Source organism: Enoplosus armatus, chromosome 4 (assembly GCF_043641665.1).
Source record: "Enoplosus armatus isolate fEnoArm2 chromosome 4, fEnoArm2.hap1, whole genome shotgun sequence".
Lineage (NCBI taxonomy): Eukaryota > Metazoa > Chordata > Actinopteri > Centrarchiformes > Enoplosidae > Enoplosus > Enoplosus armatus.
Window position 1 is genome coordinate 20,267,885 of NC_092183.1, and position 19,251 is coordinate 20,287,135.

General features: G+C 42.0%; 1 protein-coding gene across 1 annotated transcript; it reads right to left on the bottom strand.

The window, feature by feature from the left end:
* Positions 1-1,078: 1,078 nt before the first annotated feature.
* Positions 1,079-12,881, bottom strand: ncs1b (neuronal calcium sensor 1b). Its single transcript, XM_070904020.1, has 7 exons — positions 12,818-12,881; positions 9,592-9,616; positions 4,570-4,708; positions 2,458-2,536; positions 1,926-2,014; positions 1,772-1,849; positions 1,079-1,177 (listed from the first exon to the last, which is right to left on the bottom strand). The coding sequence occupies exons 1-7, from the start codon at positions 12,879-12,881 to the stop codon at positions 1,079-1,081; spliced, it is 573 nt and encodes a 190-aa protein (XP_070760121.1).
* Between the last annotated feature and the right edge of the window lie 6,370 nt (positions 12,882-19,251).

Consider the following 19,251-nt stretch of genomic DNA (forward strand, 5'->3'; position numbering starts at 1 on the left):
TAAAAAATAAAACTTCATTCCATACTTATGAGTAAAATTCCCATAAATGCAGCAAAGCAGAAAATAAATTACCATTATATTTACATTTTACAATATATACTCTGAACTGCTTTGTAACTTTAAGTTAGTGTTCACGTTATTACCAAGTAACACATTTTTTCCAAATTCTCCCGGGTTTAGAGTCTCTCCATGAGGTGATGAAGCAGCAGCACAGTTCCTCTGAGCGGCTGAACAAGACGCACACTAACATCTCAGAGGGAATTCAGTTCCTTGGACTGTCCATGGGGAAATCACAACACTGCGCTTGCAGAAATGCTCCTACACAGTCCACAACAGCCACACAGCTGCAGAAGCACGGATAAATGACGGAGGGTTTTGCTGACATGTTTTGAATTCTCCGTCACATCAGAGGATATATTTCTTTACAATCCTTACTGGAAATGTAGACGAACAGCTACTTGACACAGATGCCGTGCGGCCGTGCGACAGAATTTGCGGTCTGCTTCTGGGCGAGCAAGTTAAATGCGGCTTCCTCCCGTTACAGGTGTGATGGTGCTGGATTGGCGTGTAAGGTGGAGGAGGATGCAGAGTCGGATCCATCTGAGAAGTTGTAAGAATGATCACCAGTGAATGGATGACAGTGAGTGGCATCGTGGAACCTCGGTGTGTTCGGAGCATGCAAGATAACCACTAAACAGAGCCACCGCATTACTAAAATATGTCTTCACAAGCTCACTTCACAGTTGACAAAACGCTGAGCAGGATGTCAGCAACAATTGGCAGCGGCCGGCGCATTACATTAGGCAACGAGAAGAGAGTCTCGCTCTTCACTCAGCACTGCAAGACTATTTGATTGCCAGCAAACAAGTGGGCCATTTTGAATAATTCATAAGAACAAACTGAGAGCGGAAAGTGGCTTCTTCACTTTGGTTTCAGCCCACAGACTGAATGCCCTTTCTTTTATACTTTGTTCTGATGAAATGACTTAAACAGTGTTGTCATCACCTGGGATCGAGGATCACCCAAGCAGAGAAGTATGCAGGTGCTAGCTCATTAATACCCCACTCACCTTAGATTCCTACACAAGTCCATCATAGAGTGACAATGCCTGAACAATAGAAGGGTCTGCCTTTGAACCCTCCTGAAACTCCTGCAGAGTCAGCTTCCCATCTGCATTCTGGAAGAAGAAAACGAGACTAAATGAAACTGAAGCCCCTTAATGCTTTAACAGGGAGTTACCAGCAGGGGGCAAAAGAGGCTCTTAAGCTAAATCATGCTACTGCTGTTCTATGCTGTTGGACTGGTCTTTGGTTCAGTGCACTTGGATGGTAGCCACTCTCTGCCAATACAAATCACTAAGTGCTGCTGTGCTGCACAGCTAGTCCAATGGGCTGATCTTGGCAGTAGTGGGCTGACAAACACACCCATGCAGGCTGCGTCTCATCTTTCACTAAGGCTGAGGGAGTGGGCATTAGCACCGAGGGCCTTGTGGTGGAGGAGACTATATATGATGTTTATAGACTGCAGGCAGTGTTAGTGACGCTGTGATGGCTACAGCTATCAGTTCTAAACTTAACAGTGTCCATGCCAAAGCCCTGAGGGTGGCAACAAAGGCAGATTCACTCCTCTAAACGGTAGACCATTAATCAATACTGCACTTGTATCAGGAAAATGATGACTGTAGACAGAAACATCAAATGGTACAGCAACTAGTGCGTTATCATTGTCTTTAACATTTCAGTCTTTTGATATTATATATTAAAATACTAACTTTGTCCATCATTGCAAAAATGCGGTCCACTCGCTTTTCAGGTGTGTTTTCTTCTTCTGGCAGCTCCACAGTGTTCCCCTAAGATATTCAATCGTTACATTCTGTACCATTCAAGCAATTCAGATTTTTATGTCTGATGTTTGGTTAAACTTACCACCATCTGATATATGGCGTCCACGATGTTCAACATCTCATCTCGGGTGATGTAGCCATCATTATCGAGGTCATATAATTTAAAAGCCCCTGTATAGAGAAAGATGTTACGGCATCGTGTTTTACTGCAGCGAGGAAGAGGTACACAACTGTTTTTTTTTATAGGTGAGCTAAAACTTGGACGTGGTGTAAACTGACTACAGACAGACAGCAGCGATTCATGGTTGCTTCCCGGTTCAAAAGGCGATATTAGTAATTCTGGATATAAATAATGGTCACACTTTGTTTCAGATTTAACACTTAAAAGTTACAGCTAACCTTCTCGATTTCAGAAAAAGTTGTCAACATATCAGGTCGTGACCCCCAGGTAGCAGAAGCCTGCTGTATCTTGCGAATAATCTCTTATTTGCTGTTAGCTAGGAACCCACCAGTCCTCTTTCATATGCAACGCTGCATGGCAGTCAATCCTAAATCCTTGTTATTTAAATGTAAAAAAAAAAAAAAAAATAGGGGAGGAGGGTGCATCTTCTTACATCTCAACTTCTCATCTAAAGTCCCCCGGGAGGTCACAGACAAGGCCTGGATGAACTCAGAGAACTCTATGCGTCCGTCCTTCAGAGAGACAAAAGGGGGAGAGAGAGAGCGAGAGACAGAGGATGGGAGAGAGAAAAAGGCCCAGAGAAGAGATGAGCATCTTACTTCACACTTGCTGTAGTTGTACTTTGATGAACTCCTTGCTGTTCTTTCATGATGCCCTTGCTGTATTCTGCTGAAAACGGGGCCAGACGTTTGCTCCAAGTCTGCTGCTATTTTTGCCCTGCACCTGGCTCTCTCCTGAGGCAGGAATATGTCACCTCTGGTCATTAGTAAGATGGATGCTACTGGCTCATAGTCTAAAAGTTACAGCACACAAACAACCACTGCATGCTTGGGGTGAAGATGTCTCACATTTCCCCAATGATTCTGCACCGTGAATGGGCATGGCAGATAATTCTGAATGACAGGGTAGAAATTATTCCCCTTAATTCCTCTCAGCTTTGTTAGAATCCCGTGCGGTGAATCTTAACCACAGAAGCTCAAAATTTCCAATTACTCTCCCAAAATTGTGGCCTTCAGCGTTCCTCTGTGAGGCGGAGAGAAACGCCTGCTAACATGGATGATAAATATAAAATGAAAGCTCACAGTGGCTCAAAGGCCGCCAATTCAGACCACCTCATCAAGTTATGACCTCCAGCCTCAAGCAACAGCATGAGACTTATGCAAATCAAACTGCGGCACTGCATGAAACAAATGCCATTCACATTCTAAGAGAAAACAACAGCTTGCGGACAACAACAAATCCATATAAACCGACTTCCTGGTAGAGGAGCCTCCAGGCTTTGGTCAGTTCACATTCTCACTAGATACTAAAGGATTGTACTGCATCATAAAAGTTTTTCCAAAAAATTCTGCGAAAACAGCTGCCTACCTGTTACCGCTATGAGCTCAGCCACAGCTCCTCTTTCAGAGGAAAAGCCGAGCGCTCTTCACGGCCCTGGGGTCAGCCAACTTTATCTCTACCAGACATCTGACCGGCCAGACAATGCTGAAGTCATGCATTGCTAATTACATAAGTCATAAAAACTGTTAAGATCAATGCATTCTCTAACTATGGGGTGCCTAACGCTAATGAAGGTCACAGATAAACATCAGACGGAGGGGTTGTCTGATCTTTCCGACACAAAGCCTCTTAACTGAAGTCAATAAACCACCAGGGGCTCGCCAACATCCCAGGAGCTGCTCACCTACAGTTTGTCTTCCTAGACACACTTGATTTATCTTCAGACAAATGTAGCTCATAACAGTTCAAATTTGATTTATCGTCATATCCTCAAATAAATCCTTAGAGGACGTGCCCGCATAACAGAGACAATGATTTCATTCAAAAAGAAATACATATACACCGTCCACTCTTAAAAACTGATTTCTGGCACTAAACTGAGAGTTCCGATTACTGTGTTACTATTGATGCTATGACTCATCTTCAGCTCTCCGTTCACCCGTTTATTAGTGGACAGAATTATCTGCGCTGTTGAAATACTGACTGACAATGTTCAGGCAGAGAATGATTTCAAAAGGTATATGTAGTGTTTTGTTACCAATGTCCCCCAAAAAGTTGGTACTAACCTCACAGACACAAGCCCCCCCCCCCCAAAAAAAAATAGGGCAATTATTACAAATTACACGTAAAATAATTTGTAGAGTACACTAAACATGGAATTTTAAACATGTTCTTATACTTTATATTTTGATTATACTTTGGCCTAGAATTCCAAGACATTTCAGTGTCTAAAACTGCTTTCATTAAAAAGGGGTTTAAATAAATAACCTTTTTTTCTGTATACAAACCTGATAGCCTGCAGTTCTCTCTGGAATAATACAGCTGCAACATGAATAGGATTTCTATACCATGTTGCCCTCTGACTGAAAGAAGGACCTTTAGATTAGCTGTTGTGTTTAACATCGCTTTCCTTATCTAACAGCAACCCCTGGACAAAACACACACTGTCAAACAATAACTTTGTCATTTTGAAGTAATCAAGGTAGCTGACTGTCTTTTCCTACCTTGCAATAGGACAATATAACATATGCATTTGATTACAAACCTTATTTTCATCAAATACATTGAAGACAAAGGAGGCAAACTTTGTGGGATCTCCAAAAGGAAAGAACTGTTTATATATCTTCTGAAAGCCCACAGCATCCAGCTGCCCACTTGGACAGTCTTTAATGAAGCCTTTGTACCTGAAACATGAAGCACAGAGAGAGATTATTTAAAGAGGTAAAATATCATTTAATAATGAAGCGATGTAACAATGAAGACCGAAGTCACCTCCTCACTTCTACAGCTGGCATTACTGATTCCGTTTGAAAGCGTGTGCTAGATCAAAAAGGTAAAGTGCAAAGCTATTTGTCTCATTCACAGATAAGACGATCGCCCTAATTCAATAGCAAGCCCAGAGTGGTTAACTCTAATCAAATTACTCTCTAGTCCTCTTTTGATAATATGCGTGGCTGATAGATAAGTCTGAGAGCTTCCTCTCGCCCCTGGAAATGACATATCTAGCGAGCGTCTTAATATCTATATTAGCCTAAATATAGAAGCATCTCATAAGCAATTTCAAGCGCAGTCACTCAAAGGTAGGCAGTTTCCTTGCATGTCTTCCTAAAGGAACACAGCAGCCTCGGAGTCTAACTAGACCGTAACAGGTCAGGGAGCTAGGAAGAGAATGTTAGCCTTTACAAAAATAAATGCTCGATGAAAAGTAGGAGGAGGAGGGAATAGCAGGGAAATAATAACACTCTCTAGTTATAAAAAGCATTGCAAAAAGCTTTTGCGCTTGATCAACAGCAAAAATGACACGAGGGAGCACTGCATGTTCGTCTGTGATTCAGTTAAGGCTGCTCAAAATAAGGCTGGGCTGTAATTACGGCCAGAGAGAGAGAGAGAGAGAGAGAGAGAGAGAGAGAGTGTTCTGATGAAGAATGAAGGCCAGGACAGATCTTTTCCACTTACACTCTGGCTCCTCACTCCTTTTAAAAGTCTTTACTTTTAATCTGCCTCCGAGATAATGAAGCCAGCTCCATGTAGTCAAAGAGATGGAGAGACGCTTTGAGGAGTAGCTGGGAAAAAGTTCAGCAACAAGAGAGGCGAGAAGGGAGCAGAACCATGTAATTCTCGCATTTGAATTATCTGGAGATGTGCAGGAAAAATGAAAGCCTAGCTCACTTTAATGCAGAATACAACCTAATTGGTATTCAAAGTGCAGAACACACAATGCATATCATAATCCAAAGCCAACCCATTTCACCTGAACTCTTTCATTCTTAATGTGTGACGATGGAATATCATTTCAACCAATATAAAAGGCTAAATGACACTGTGCAGCACAGTGTGTGTACTATATACTGTAGAGTATATCGTATATAGTGCATATAGTAGTGATAATACTGCAAACAAGAAGTGGCTATATTGCTCTTATTCAATCATTTCAGGCGGGTCAAATATCAATTTTACTTCACAGACAAAATAAAACCTGTACTCCAATACTAACATATCTGCTTATCACAGATATATTGGTATCAGACTATATGTTCGCTGATAAGTAACAAGAAATCACTTGTTCAACTTGCTGACATAAACAATGGTTGCAAAAAGCTTTCCTGTATCCTGCATCGCATTGACAGGAGGATAAATGAATACATTAAAATGAATTTACATCACAGACCACATTATTCATGGTCTGGAAACACGTCTGCATTATGCCTGACTAAATAAAGGCTTTCAAAAGGGCACTCCACCGATTTTACACATGAAGTTCAGCTTACTTACTCCCTGTGAAAACAAGTCTACTGTGGCTGGTCCTAAAAATAACCCTGATCACATCATCAAGTTTGGTTTTTTTTCATGGTTATTTTCAAGCTTGTGCTTGAGTCTTAACATCTTTAATGGAGAGCGTGTGTTAAAAACTGGAGGTATAGCGTTTGAAAGAAGTGAGCATTTAGGAGGCAGGGACACTCTAATGAAAGACACTCTCGAGCTGCATTATGGTAAATGTAGGGGCCAGTGGGATAAAAGGATATCTTGGCCTCTGCCGCTTTGATCTTGACCACTTTTTAATCTGTTTCTTCTCTGTCACTCAGCTTTATGGAAGTGCAATACTAAATCACTGGAGTACCCCTTTAATCTAACTTTTCTTCTTGCTGGAGAGTGCCTGAAGAAGGTTTCTTTTCTGTGGCCAGTTTTTACTATATTAAGAGCACCTTAAGGACTTATTGCATCTGAAAACTATAGAGCAATGAATTAAAAGAGTAGTTCATCTATTTAGCACTGCACTTCTGCAACAGTGTCAGACTCGCAATGGACAGTGTTTTTTTTTTTTTGTTGCTTTTTTTATAAAATATCAAGAGGGATACAGAAGAACCAGAGATGTCGTGTTTTTTATTCTAAGCATTCTTCTTCCTTCTCAAAACCTGTTGCCTACATTACCCATTCAGGTGTGTTATGCTAGTAGCGGCTAATGTAGTCTTCAGCCCCAACTGGCGCTGACTCAAGCGACATCACTCGATGGCAATTTAACAGACTTTTTGCAGCTTTCTCTGGAGCCACTAAAAGCTTTCTTCACATATGCAGTAGTATTCCCCAAGACCTATTAACAGACTGTGATGTGTAAAACTGACGCAGGGTCACAGGCCATTTTAACTATTAATACATAATTTCATGTTCATAGTAAAGGCTTGCCCACGTCACACAATACTGTACGTCATCTGATGGTTATTACGGTTCAGCATTTTTCATTAACTTTTAAAGGCTGCATATTTGTATAACTGACTCATTTAAATCTCAAATTCAATATGCTTTTGTTGAATGAGGCTGTTGCTTATAGTTGTTAATGATAGTAATTTCATTTCCTGTGAAATTAATTGTTATATTGATGTTAGTGTTGTGTTCTTGGGTGCTTGTGTTTTTTTTCAGCTGTAAAATGTCCCCCCAATGTCTTGGTCACAACTCCTCGGTTTGGTCAAGTTATGTCTTCAAGTAAAAAAAAAAAAGTTTTTAAAATCAGCCTGACGTATAGTTATTGGATTTTTTAAAGTGATATATCAAATATCATTATGGGTTGGGTTCCAGTAAAATTCTTCAAAATGCACAGACTTACTGGCACTGAAATGTTATTTTCCCTATAGTCACATTAATTTGCTTTACTAGGCATACAGTTATACAAGCGTAGGACTGACTACCACATTTAACATACTACCAGTGGAGTTACATAAGCAGAAGACACATATACAGTACATTGTACCAGCGTTGGCCCAGTGTCAGAGTCATAATCAGAATCACCTTCATTTGCCAAGAACACATCACGTCCAAGAGATCTGACTTGGTGACACTGGTGCTAAGACACATACACAGTCAGGCTGTACTTGAAGTAGTGCAATAATGCAACTACGCACTGTACTTGCAGGGACATAGCAAACATGAAATTGTACATCAGACCACGCTGGGGAGCCAGCATGAAGATAAAGTATTTATTGCTGGCACTGGCTCCTACTCCTTGGCATCTACCATGGTGGTTTGCAAAAGAGTTGTGCAGGATGTTTCTCTTGCTCCTGCCTCGCTGGCAGAAACATCACTGCGCTATGGCATTTTGTTATTGATTTCAGGTGAGCCTCGAGCATACTAATGATGTTCCTTTAGAGGAGAATTAGAAAGGGGAACAAATTTAATGCACAACACAGGCATTTATCTAACCCTGCTAATTCTTCTGTGTCTGTGCCTGTGCTCTAATTACACGCCATCTGGCATTTCCCCTGGTAAAATTCCCTCTCATCCCTCACACTCAGCCGTGTTGATTGCTGCTGATCTTCAAGTGAGGACTCATGCAAACTTTCCTGTGAAAGACAGTGAGAGTGATGGTGAGCTAGCTGGCTGCACAGCCAGGGGGGTGGAGGTTTATGGGGTGGGGGGTATTCCACCCTAGTGCACTCAGGCAGCCCCAGAGATTGGCCAGCTAGGAGGCTGCGGACCTGCCAATGCCCAGTGACATCTAATGCTGCTGCTGCTGCTGCTGTGTGGCTGTGAATGTGCCCTGGCTCCCTCCTTCCCCCCTGTAAACCCTTCACGGGGGGACGTGAACAAGCAACTCGCTCTCGAGGCAGAGCTCTTTTCATGCATGCCGAATTAGGTCGTGAAATGCAAAACCAAAGCAGGAGAAGTGAAGTGTGAACACGGAAGAGTGATCACTTTATTACAGTGCTCCCTCATCTGATATACACTATTCTTTGTTTTTCATTTCCAAAGAAACAATAGCCCAAAAGCACCATGCAGCAAACAAAAGCGATGACTATGCTCATGCTTGAATCATCTCTGTAAATAAAGATGCATTGTCTCTTATCCGTGTGCCAGCGGCTGTCAAATTGTGCCTTCAGAAAAAAGAAATCAGAAATTCACACCTTAACCGTAATGATCACTCTCAACACGGCTCTGTGACTTGTGCTGGCCTGAGGTGTCTGCGTTTCACGAATATGTTTCATTTTGAATATATGTAAGTGCATGTTACAACACTGTGAGCACAGGCTGGGATCAGACAAAGGCTAGACTTCTGCAAGATGATGCTGGTGCGGGTCACACTGACTAATAGGTACAGAATCTGACAGGAAGGATTACTAATCTGCAACGTTGCTGAGGCGCTGCAGCCATAGTCATTAAGCGCCTGAAAGTGAAGTAACCTTATGCCCTGGACATTCTTCTGTTATCAGACATCCCTTTTGCAAATAGAGCAAAAAGGTTGCTGAGGAATACATCATGGAAATGTTTGTATCAGTGTTATCAGCCTTCAAAGTCATTCAGTCTCAGTAAGCCTTCAAAGTCATTCTATTTTCAGAACACATCTGTCTTCAGGGTAGAGTGAGGGAGATGGCTTCAAATCAACTATCAAACAAATGGTAAATACACTATCCACGGACCAAAAAACCAAATCCTCGGCAAAATATATCAAAGTGAGTTTTTGCAAGTGGGTCAAGATAAGACCCCCTGATTCCTGTGAATGATACATAATCGCTAATATGTGACTAGCCTCACAACAGGAATGGAAACATTCTCATTAAAAATGAATGGACACACTTACCACTGCTGCACCTCCTTCTCTGTAACTGTAAGAGAAATGAGAAGAAAGAATGACATTAGCTTAGAGGAACACTCTGGTTGTCCTAGAAAAAAAGTAGCTTGCTGTTAGATACAACAGAGGAGCCAAGTAGTAGTGTCGTTAATCATCTTGGCCCAGTCCCTTCCAACACATACTGTATCTTCTGACTTTACCAAAAATATTCAACAGTGTCAATGTGCAATTATTGGCAAATGGCCTGGTTTAGTTGAGTGTAGCATTAATTGATTCAAGCATCCTATCAGGAGGAGATGAATAATAATTTCTCCTGGCCAACATAGTACAGGACAAGTGGGAGTAAACCCCGGGGAGCCACAAAAAGACAAACAAGGCTGAGGGGATGAAGGTCAGCCACAGATTTAAGAAAGAGAGCAGTTTAAGAGGCAGGATGCGTTATCATGCCCACACAAACACCATTATCTGCCAGTATCTAATCAACCAATCCCTCTTGGCTTTCCCTTGTCTCTTTACTTTCTCTCAAGTAACCAAAGCAATTTTCGGCCACTCTGCCCCTGGGGTTACTAATGAAAACAAGGGCTGGAAATCAATAGCATTAGTTTAACCAGGTGGTCCTTTGAGAGAGACTCTCTAAATTCACGCAGCTGTAAGTCTGAGGATAGATGCCGTCTACCACCACTCCTGTTGGGCCTGGGGGAAAACAAGAGCCTTATAAATACAACAAACAGCTACTTTGTTAATCTATAATTTCTTCTACTGTAATGTTTAACCTTGAACCTTAACATTGAACTCATAGTCATGGTTACTACAAAGGTACACAAGCGCAAAGTAAACAGTGAGTTTCATGCCTATTATAATTATCCAACACCCTCACATTGCTGGAGTCTGGTCAGGTAATGAAAAATTTAAAAACCTCCTTTTACCATGAGATTTACACATGTATTCCATAACGTGAGTCCAGAATCATACAGAGGCTATCGAAGAGATGGCCAGGTCAGGTTGTCTGCGCCTGCATATATCACGGTCTCAGCCTTTCACCAAGAAACCCATCACGTGACCCTTTCCTGGGCAATAAATGTCAAGGTCAATATCACGACTGTCAGCCAAGCCAAGCTACCATTAAATTCGCCTCAAAAGTCAATGTAGTCAGAAATTGAGGCAATTTACCATGGCTACGATTTAATAAAAAAAAATATTACATAACTCAGTCAGAGGCAATGGGCAATAATGCAATCAGCCCATTGCAGGAGAGTGCAGGACCCACTCAGCCGGTTGGCCCTGCAGGGTCTGCTAGAACACATCCCGCTTGCACTCTGTCACTGTGAGCCTTTTCATGGCTTTGACGACTTACAAAATCATCACGCTTTTACATGGGCCTAGACTACATCCTGCAGACATTTTAATAGTAGTGCTGGTCTCTCCATGTGATGCCAGAACATTTGGAAAAGCACTTCTGGGTTGAATTAGACTCTCTTTAAGTACAGGTGAGGCAGCAACCATTTTCCACAGTTTTCACTGAGAACAGGAAAAGCACTGGCTAGCCAAAGCCTTTGCACAATTTAATGTTTTCTTTTGCCAGAAAGCGTTTTATTTAATATATAAGGTGATAATCATTTTCTAATGAAAATGCCTGCATTTTCAAACCTACAAGAAAGCAAGAGACAGACATCTACAGATAATCTTGTGAACTAAACAGGCCGTATTTCTGGCCTGGCCTTGTTGGTCGCTGTCAACACAGAGGGCATAATTTGCTGGGGGGGGGGGCCTGCTTCTTCTGAAACAAAAAGACACAGGAAAAGGCACAGGAAAATTTACTTAGTCCCCAATCTGTCAAGAACCAAAGGAAAGCGTTGACTAAAATGGCAGACACTGCTTCTCATGGGAGAGCAAAAGAAAGAGGCAACAGGATGAAGGAAAGCAGAAATGATGATGTTGAGTCTCAAGTGAGGCAACAACAGAACATGGGAGAATGATCACACTGGGAGAGAAAGCTTGGTGCCCCTCTCAGCGATGCTAACCAGATAAGATCCTAATTATACTATTCCATTCCCAGCTCAAAGAGGGCAATTAGGGGATAAAGCGAGAGAGACAGGGCGAAAGGGCAAGAGAGAAGGAGAGAGAGAGAGAGAGAGAGAGAGAGAGAGAGAGAACAGCAGCCAGCAGCCCAGCCCAGCACGGAGCCCAATCTTCCTCCACAGCAATTTCCTGCCACAACAGCCATCCTTGGTTCTGCTGTGGAGGGACCCACCACACAAATAACACTGTCATTAAGCAGCCAATGGATGTCAACTCCCACCCACACCTGCACACTGTACTGCTCAAATAATAATAATAATAATAACGCTGTGCTCCAGAAATAACACACCAATGATTAATATAGTGTCTTCTGAGCAGACATCGTTGTGGTAATTATAAATGTAATCTCTGCTCAACTTTGATTGAAAACTGTGGGGGGAAAAGTTTTCAGCAGGAGATCATGAATAAACAAGTTAGTGCTTTTAAGGTAAGGAAAGCAAATGCTGCCAATTTGCAATGTCCTGATAAGGTGACAGGAACAACACGAATCCATGTACTTGCAATGTTGCAGACCCACTCCAGCTTTTGGTCATTCCCACCAATTCTGTCAGTCTCTATGCAGGAATGCCATTTATAATTGTGGCATGTATAGTATAGCATTAAATAATTGACACTCTGTGTATACTCTATGTCTATCTATCTATCTATCTCTGTATACATATAAAAACATACAGAGGGTCCATGATCTACATATAAAAACCACATCCTCATCTCTAAAACCCCCAGCTTAATAACTGATACAACCTCAGCATCTCCATATTCATAAATCCCTTCAGCGTGATTTTAAAGATGCTGATTACAACTTTTGCCAGACCTTAACCAATCCCAATTTGCTACACAACATTTAAATGTAAATTTAAACCAAAGGGGGCGCTTATTCCCAGCTGACATTTAGCTGTAGCTCTCTTCTGTCGATAACAAGAATGACTGGTGTGGAATCCCAATATATCCCAGCAGGCAGGGTTATTTACTGTATAGCCTGTATGGAACACAGTGGGTGGAAAATATGATTTGAAAACTGCAGCAATAAAATTAAAGTTAGGCATTCCTATCACATACTGTATTGTCTTTTACCTTTGCAGGCTAGCTGGAAAGAGTTTGTGCAGGATTTTCTTTCTAGAGACAAGCAAAAAGAAAAAGACCTGACGATACTCACAGTAGGTTTTCCTTGTCAACTCCTCCACCACCTCTGGCTTGAGCTTGCTGTTTGATTTACCCATGATCTTCAGCTCTCCTCCACACCTCCAAATCCACCTTGGCACGCAGCACCTGTTACTACCTCCTCTCCAGTCTGCTCCTCTGCCAAAAACATACACAAACGTGGGCCCGTTTAGGTGCAATGACACCGGTGAAATGAGGGAAACACACTTTTGTTTTGGTTTGGAGGAGAAAAGGGCAACTCCCATTCAAGCTAAGTTAGTCTATCGTTCTGTGTAGTTCACTCTAGCTGCGGTCATGATCTGCTCAGTCATCAGCCCTGGCACTGAAGACAGGCAAGTCAAACCCCAGGGGCCCTGTGAAGAAGGGCCAGAAGGTTGCTGAGTCTATATGAGCGCTGCTGAGTGCCTATGTGACCGCCTCATTTCTTCACAGCAGTCCGTGGGCGAAGAGTGGCGTTTGGATGCGTTGCTACCTTCGTCCTTGGATACAAGAGTCACTCAGTGGCTGGGTTAAGCACGCTCACTCCCTCACAGTCATTCTCTGTTCTTCTCACTCCTCCCACCCCTCCTTTCCCACCACTATCTCTATTGCTCTGGGTAAGTTACTGTAGAAAGGCACCCTCCCTTTTGACAGCTGAGATAAGGAGGTGTGTAAACTAAAATACAATGAACAGAGCTCGCCTGGGATGCACCCCGCTGCACTTTGCACTCGCTCAAAGCGTCAACTCTAATCCCTGGCATTTATACAGACATAACCGTTTAAGAAAACGTAAAAAAGGTTTCAGCGATAATTTATGGAAAGCAAAAAGAAGCATGGGCTCTGTAGTCCTGCAGCTCCAGATGCCAGCTGAAAAGAGATCCGGTTTTGCTCTTAAAATAAGTGTGTGAGCTGTCTACCAAGCTTATAGGAGGATTTGAGGAGTGACAGTTTTCTTTTCTTCTCTCATTCTGACTCATAATTCTCCCTCCTTCCTGGCCCCCACGACAGCATGGCATGGTGATTTCCTCCTCTCTGTCACAGCAGACAGGAGATGAGGGATAATGGAATTTCTTTGTATCACGGGCCTGGCGTCGGCATGCGCTGATGCCTAACCACAGCAGCTGTCTGAGCCACGGAATAGGAAACTACCTTCACTGCAAACATCTGTTCTCCTTGTCCATGGCCAGTGATGTCCTTCTGAGGGATGCCACGCTGGTAATCACCATCTTGTCGTCGCTCTTGTGGCCCTGGGTATTACTTAAGACACTATGAAAATAAACAGACACACAGTAGTTACAAAGGGAATGGCGAGCGTTTGCTGCGTTTTAGTGGAAACGGGCTGTGTTGTCGCCCCCAGAGCCACAGACACATGAGCACTGGACCGGAAAAACACTCAAAACAGAAAACGACCTTTCTACTGTCTGCCAAAGCCGCTGAATATAGCCGACAGGCAGGGCACAACGTGGAGCAAGAGGAGTGTTTGCTACTGTTAAGTGCGGAGGCTATTATTAAAGTAAACTGCTTTAAAAATTAGCGCGATTTAAATGACAAGCAGCGTTAAGTCTATTATTATCGATTCCACTCAAGTCTTATGAGAACAGGTGGTTAGGAGAAAACAGCACAACTACAACACGTAAAACGCGCACACCTAAATTCACAACAAACGAATGAAACACATGAAATGGGGGGCTTTGTTTGCTCATATTCACATTTGTTGTGGTTGACAGGTAAGAAAAGCATATAGCTGGTCACGGCGGCAGCAGCAGGTGGGATGTTGCCTGGCAGTACCATAGCAACACATAACAGTTTATGGCTACAGCACAACAGCTACTGTGCGGGAAGCTTGCTAGTCGTGGTACTCGTTTGGTACCCACGCTGTTCCTTGTAGCTAGTTGACTTAAAAAATAATAAAATAAAAAAAAAAAAAGCAACAAAACTCACCTTGAAATAAATAAAAAAGCTCTTCAATGGAAAGCGGCTTCGGGGTTTACCTGAGCTACGGAGGCGGAAAGTCGCCGTCCAGTCACTCCCAAAACAGAGAGCCGCTGTCCAACGCCGTCTTCCTCCTCCCGTGAGTTCCGGAGCGACTCGCTGCTGCGCGGATGGCCGTCCCCGCTGCTCTGATGCCGCCGTCAGGGAGTGACGTTGCTGCTGGCCCCGACCAACTCCGCTCAGTGCCAGAGACACTGACGTCGCGGTACCGTGGCTCATACACTGACTCTTTGTGTGCTTTAACAGCCTTTACACGTGTCATCTCGGACACAGAGAAGAGTTAGTCGACCCGAACTCACTTTTTGACCCACGTTCTCATTTTCGGGACAAAGTTTAAAAGCAGATATCACTCTTTTAAAGGAAGCTTTGATGTCAAATGTCACAGTGACGCTGACGTGAGTAAACTGGGGTTGACTGTCTGGGATTGAATTTAAAACCTAGCTTGTTTTACATACGCACCATATATATATATATATATATATATATATATGTGTGTGTGTATTCTCTGTGCTGATTAGTTAGAATATTACTGTAAAATTATGCAAGATATAACATTTAGGCTATATTTCTAAAGCCTAGACATAGCCATTAAAGGGACTCTCTGGCAATTTAGCATTGCACTTTCATTAAATTGGGGACTCACAAGAGATAAGAGATTAAAAAAAGAATGGTCGATGAACTGATGCAGCTGAAGCTGAAGTATACTGACTTTTAGTCCTTTGTAATGATCAAATAGCCTACTACAGTTCCCATAATGCATAGAGTGACACAAACTCCACCCACAAGGCATTAATGCAGACTCTGTTAGAAAGTCTCAAGCCCAAGTTCAGATAACCCTGATGACATCTTCATGGCTATTTTCTCCCTCAAGAGCCACAAAATACGTTATACAACTGTTTGGGAGTTGTGCTCTACATTGCAAGTACACTGATTTGTAAGATTTAAGAGTAGTGTTAAGTAATTTATGTTATGTCAAAGTTTTCATAGTTATTTTAAACATTTTATTGAAAACAAAACAGGTTAGGTGTCTTGCAAGTCCTAGAATAGAAAAGAAGTCTCAAAGCTTGAGAGTGGCATGTCAACTTGAGAGAGCATACCAGGAGAATTCAGGTTACCTTTATCCAAACATAGCCTACTGTAATTACTGATTTGGAGAGTACAAGGCCAGCTGAGAAACCGCGCTGTATGGGAATGAAGAAAAGTGATTTAAGACATACTACCGTATTTGCTGAAGGAGAAGGAAAGATTCAGATTGGTTTGAAGCAAAAGCTTTTGTTCTGCAGTCTTCGCATGTATTGATTGCGTGTTAGGGTACATGAAGGATGCAAGGACAAGTCATTTTTCCCACAAGTCTTAATTTATCACATTTGTTACTAATGCTTGTTACTCGTGTTTCTCGTGCTTTAGTCTAAATGCTCACTTTTCACGTGCAGCTTGTTAAAAATCAGTCACATGCTAACAGATGTTCAGCTATACTGTTTGTCCGTTAACAACTGCCACACCATCATTCAAAATCCCAGTAGGAGCTTTCTGCCCATTCATGGGCGGGTTGGATCTAAATGTAGGCTGTGTGGCTTGGCCATCTTAGTATTCAGTGCCCTTCCCTGCAGTCCCTTATTGCAGTCAACTGCAGTTCCATTCGTCTCATAGGAATAGAGGGAACAAGGCTGTGCACAGGAAAAAGAGGCCATGGCAAAATGGGGTAAATTAATGGAAGATTTCTAATCTTTTTATGCTGTAGACCTGAGAGCATGGTGGAATTGAGAAAATGCGTGATTCTCTTTTGCAGCAAAATTTAGCTTCAACTATGTGGGCTGTAGTCAAAGGCAAAACTGACCTAAACTCAGATTACTCACTTTATTTGCACAGTTTACCACCAACCATTTTGTCCAATGTAAATTTTAATTCCATAAATTCTGACTCTTAGTGTACAAATGAACTGTGGAAATGTGATAAATTAAGGCTGCTTTTGATTTCAGCTCCATCACTGATAGAAGTCAGAAGGAAAATGCAACCCATGTGACAGTTTCTAGCAACCAAAAAATCCATATTGAAACAGGTTGAAGTTTGCAGTATCTGATAGTCTTTTACAGAAGAAAGTGTGGGATTTCCATTGCAGAGCATCAAATACTGACACAGCCATTTTCCCTCATTCAAACGCATATTACAAAAGCACTTCCCCTGAAAGTGCTTCAGTGTAATTCATCAGAAACCACGCACCATGATCATTAAATCATCATCAGCACAGGGGCATCATTTAATGCCCCTGCAGCGTCTTTGCATCACCGTGATATGCTGACATATGCTGAAACAGCTGGGGGACTACTGGAAGGAAACCACTGCCTGGAAAAGTTCTGTGTACAGTGCCTCTGAGTTTTAGCACCCTCAGTATTGCATTACAAGCTGGAAAGTCATCATGGTCTCAGGGCTGACAATATAGCATCAACACAATTTGTCTTAATTAGCAGCAAAAACACAAGAAGGTAGTGAAAACTCCATCAGCAGGAGGAAATGTTCTTGAGTTTAGCAGATTTTCTTTTATTACAACTTGAAGACAGAGTGGCTCATACATAAACAAAGCACATAACGATTGAGAGAAACATCCATATATTTGAGAAGCGGATGTTATGAGGCCATTTGGTGGTGATATTTTTATGTATGGCTGTAACTTTAATTCAACATCTGATCCATCACTCTGGCACTCTTATAAATAGTCACATACCTAACAGAAATGCAGCTTCAATGAGCCAGAAATGAAAGGTGTGCTAGATTTAACCAAGTCCCTCTGGTTATAGTAACATTTGACAATGTTTGCGAGATAAAAAAAAAAAAAAGCATGATCAAGGAAAGAGATTAGATTATTTTAATAAACAAACACAGTCAAATTGTAATATTGATGCTTATGCTTTCGCATCCAAACATAAAGAGTTTAGGCGATCATAAAGAGGCAGGTGAACATTTATAGTTTTTGCACACATGAATCTTTTACAACATTGTGACAGATGGAGGGAATGACAAAGAGCAACAGAGAATCCTTTTATGTCCAAGCCAGATCCACTCTACGTAAATGCGTCTCAGAATGAAACACTGAGAGGTTGGGCATCACAATACCCAAACAAGTTAACCAAACGTTTATCCAAAAAAGGTTGAAGTAGCATAGCATTTGAAAGCTTTTGGAGTGTATTACTTAGGTCCTTACTTAAAATTAGCACACTGAAAATAGTTGCAAGGAAAGGATGACTGTCTCTAACAGAGTAACAGAGTTACTTGGTTTTCTATGATTAACTTAATCCCATGAACAACTTCCTCCTTCTTTAGTAACTGCGACCAAACAACATTTTCCCGAGGCATCATCTGTTGTGCCCACTTGGGTAGCCCATATGGCAAGATATATATAATTTAGGATCATAAATATACAATCTCTACCCTCTTCTGAACAGACATGGGTATGGGGATCCAACAACACTCATCACAGTCTGTTGTGCTCAGTAAATCCAGCAGTGCATTGAGGTTTTAGTGGAGCAGCGAGGCTGGTGTAATGCCTGTGACACCCAGCTGTTAATTCAGACTGACAACAGGCAGATATCTGGCAGACTAATGGCAGATGGGGCTTGAATCCCAGCTTTGTGGAGATAAACTATGCCCCCTCAGGAAGGAAGGGGATGGAGAGGAGAAGAAACACTTTCTTTTTTTTTGCAGTACGGTGATACAACATTTTTTAGAGTTTATCTGAAAGGAGGAATACATTATGGTTATTTGTGGATATTTTGTATCGTTATCATAGCAGGAGGAAAATGTTGCCTATGAAGCAATGAAGATTAATCAACAGAGCAAATTAGCATTGTGTTAGAAGTAGGGTGCAATCTGTAGGAGGGCAGTTTTACTGTATTTGTATCATCAAAGGCACAATGATATATTTAACATTTCTTCCCTGCCACCAGATTATAAAAACATTTCGCTACTAATAGTTGAATCCACAGAGATAAGTCATACATCAGGCCCAGTTTAAGTAGTAGATGAAAATAATTACAGCCGCGGCCCAGAGGGAAAGATTAGTCATTTCTAGCTTTAATGTTGATGTTTTATTGTTTCCACTGTGGATCTTCTGCCTTCTAAATAAACAATTCAGCATTAGATAAGGTTATGTTAAGGTTTATGACTGTCATGGACATAAGGGATGTTATTCTGTTACCTCTTGTGGAGGAGTGAGTGTGTGTGTGTGTGTGTGTGTGTGTGTGTGTGTGTGTGCGTGCGTCTGTTCAGTCTAGCCACAGGATCACGTCTGCCCTCTAATGGCTACAACAGGCAACAACACACACACACACACACAAAATCACGTATGATAATGAGGATTCATTCAGCAGTGATTGCAGCTGTGAAAGGCCTGAATATAAATATGGGTAGGATGCAGAGGTGGATTCTGGTTACTAAATAAAGCATGCAGCTGCCATCGCTCAT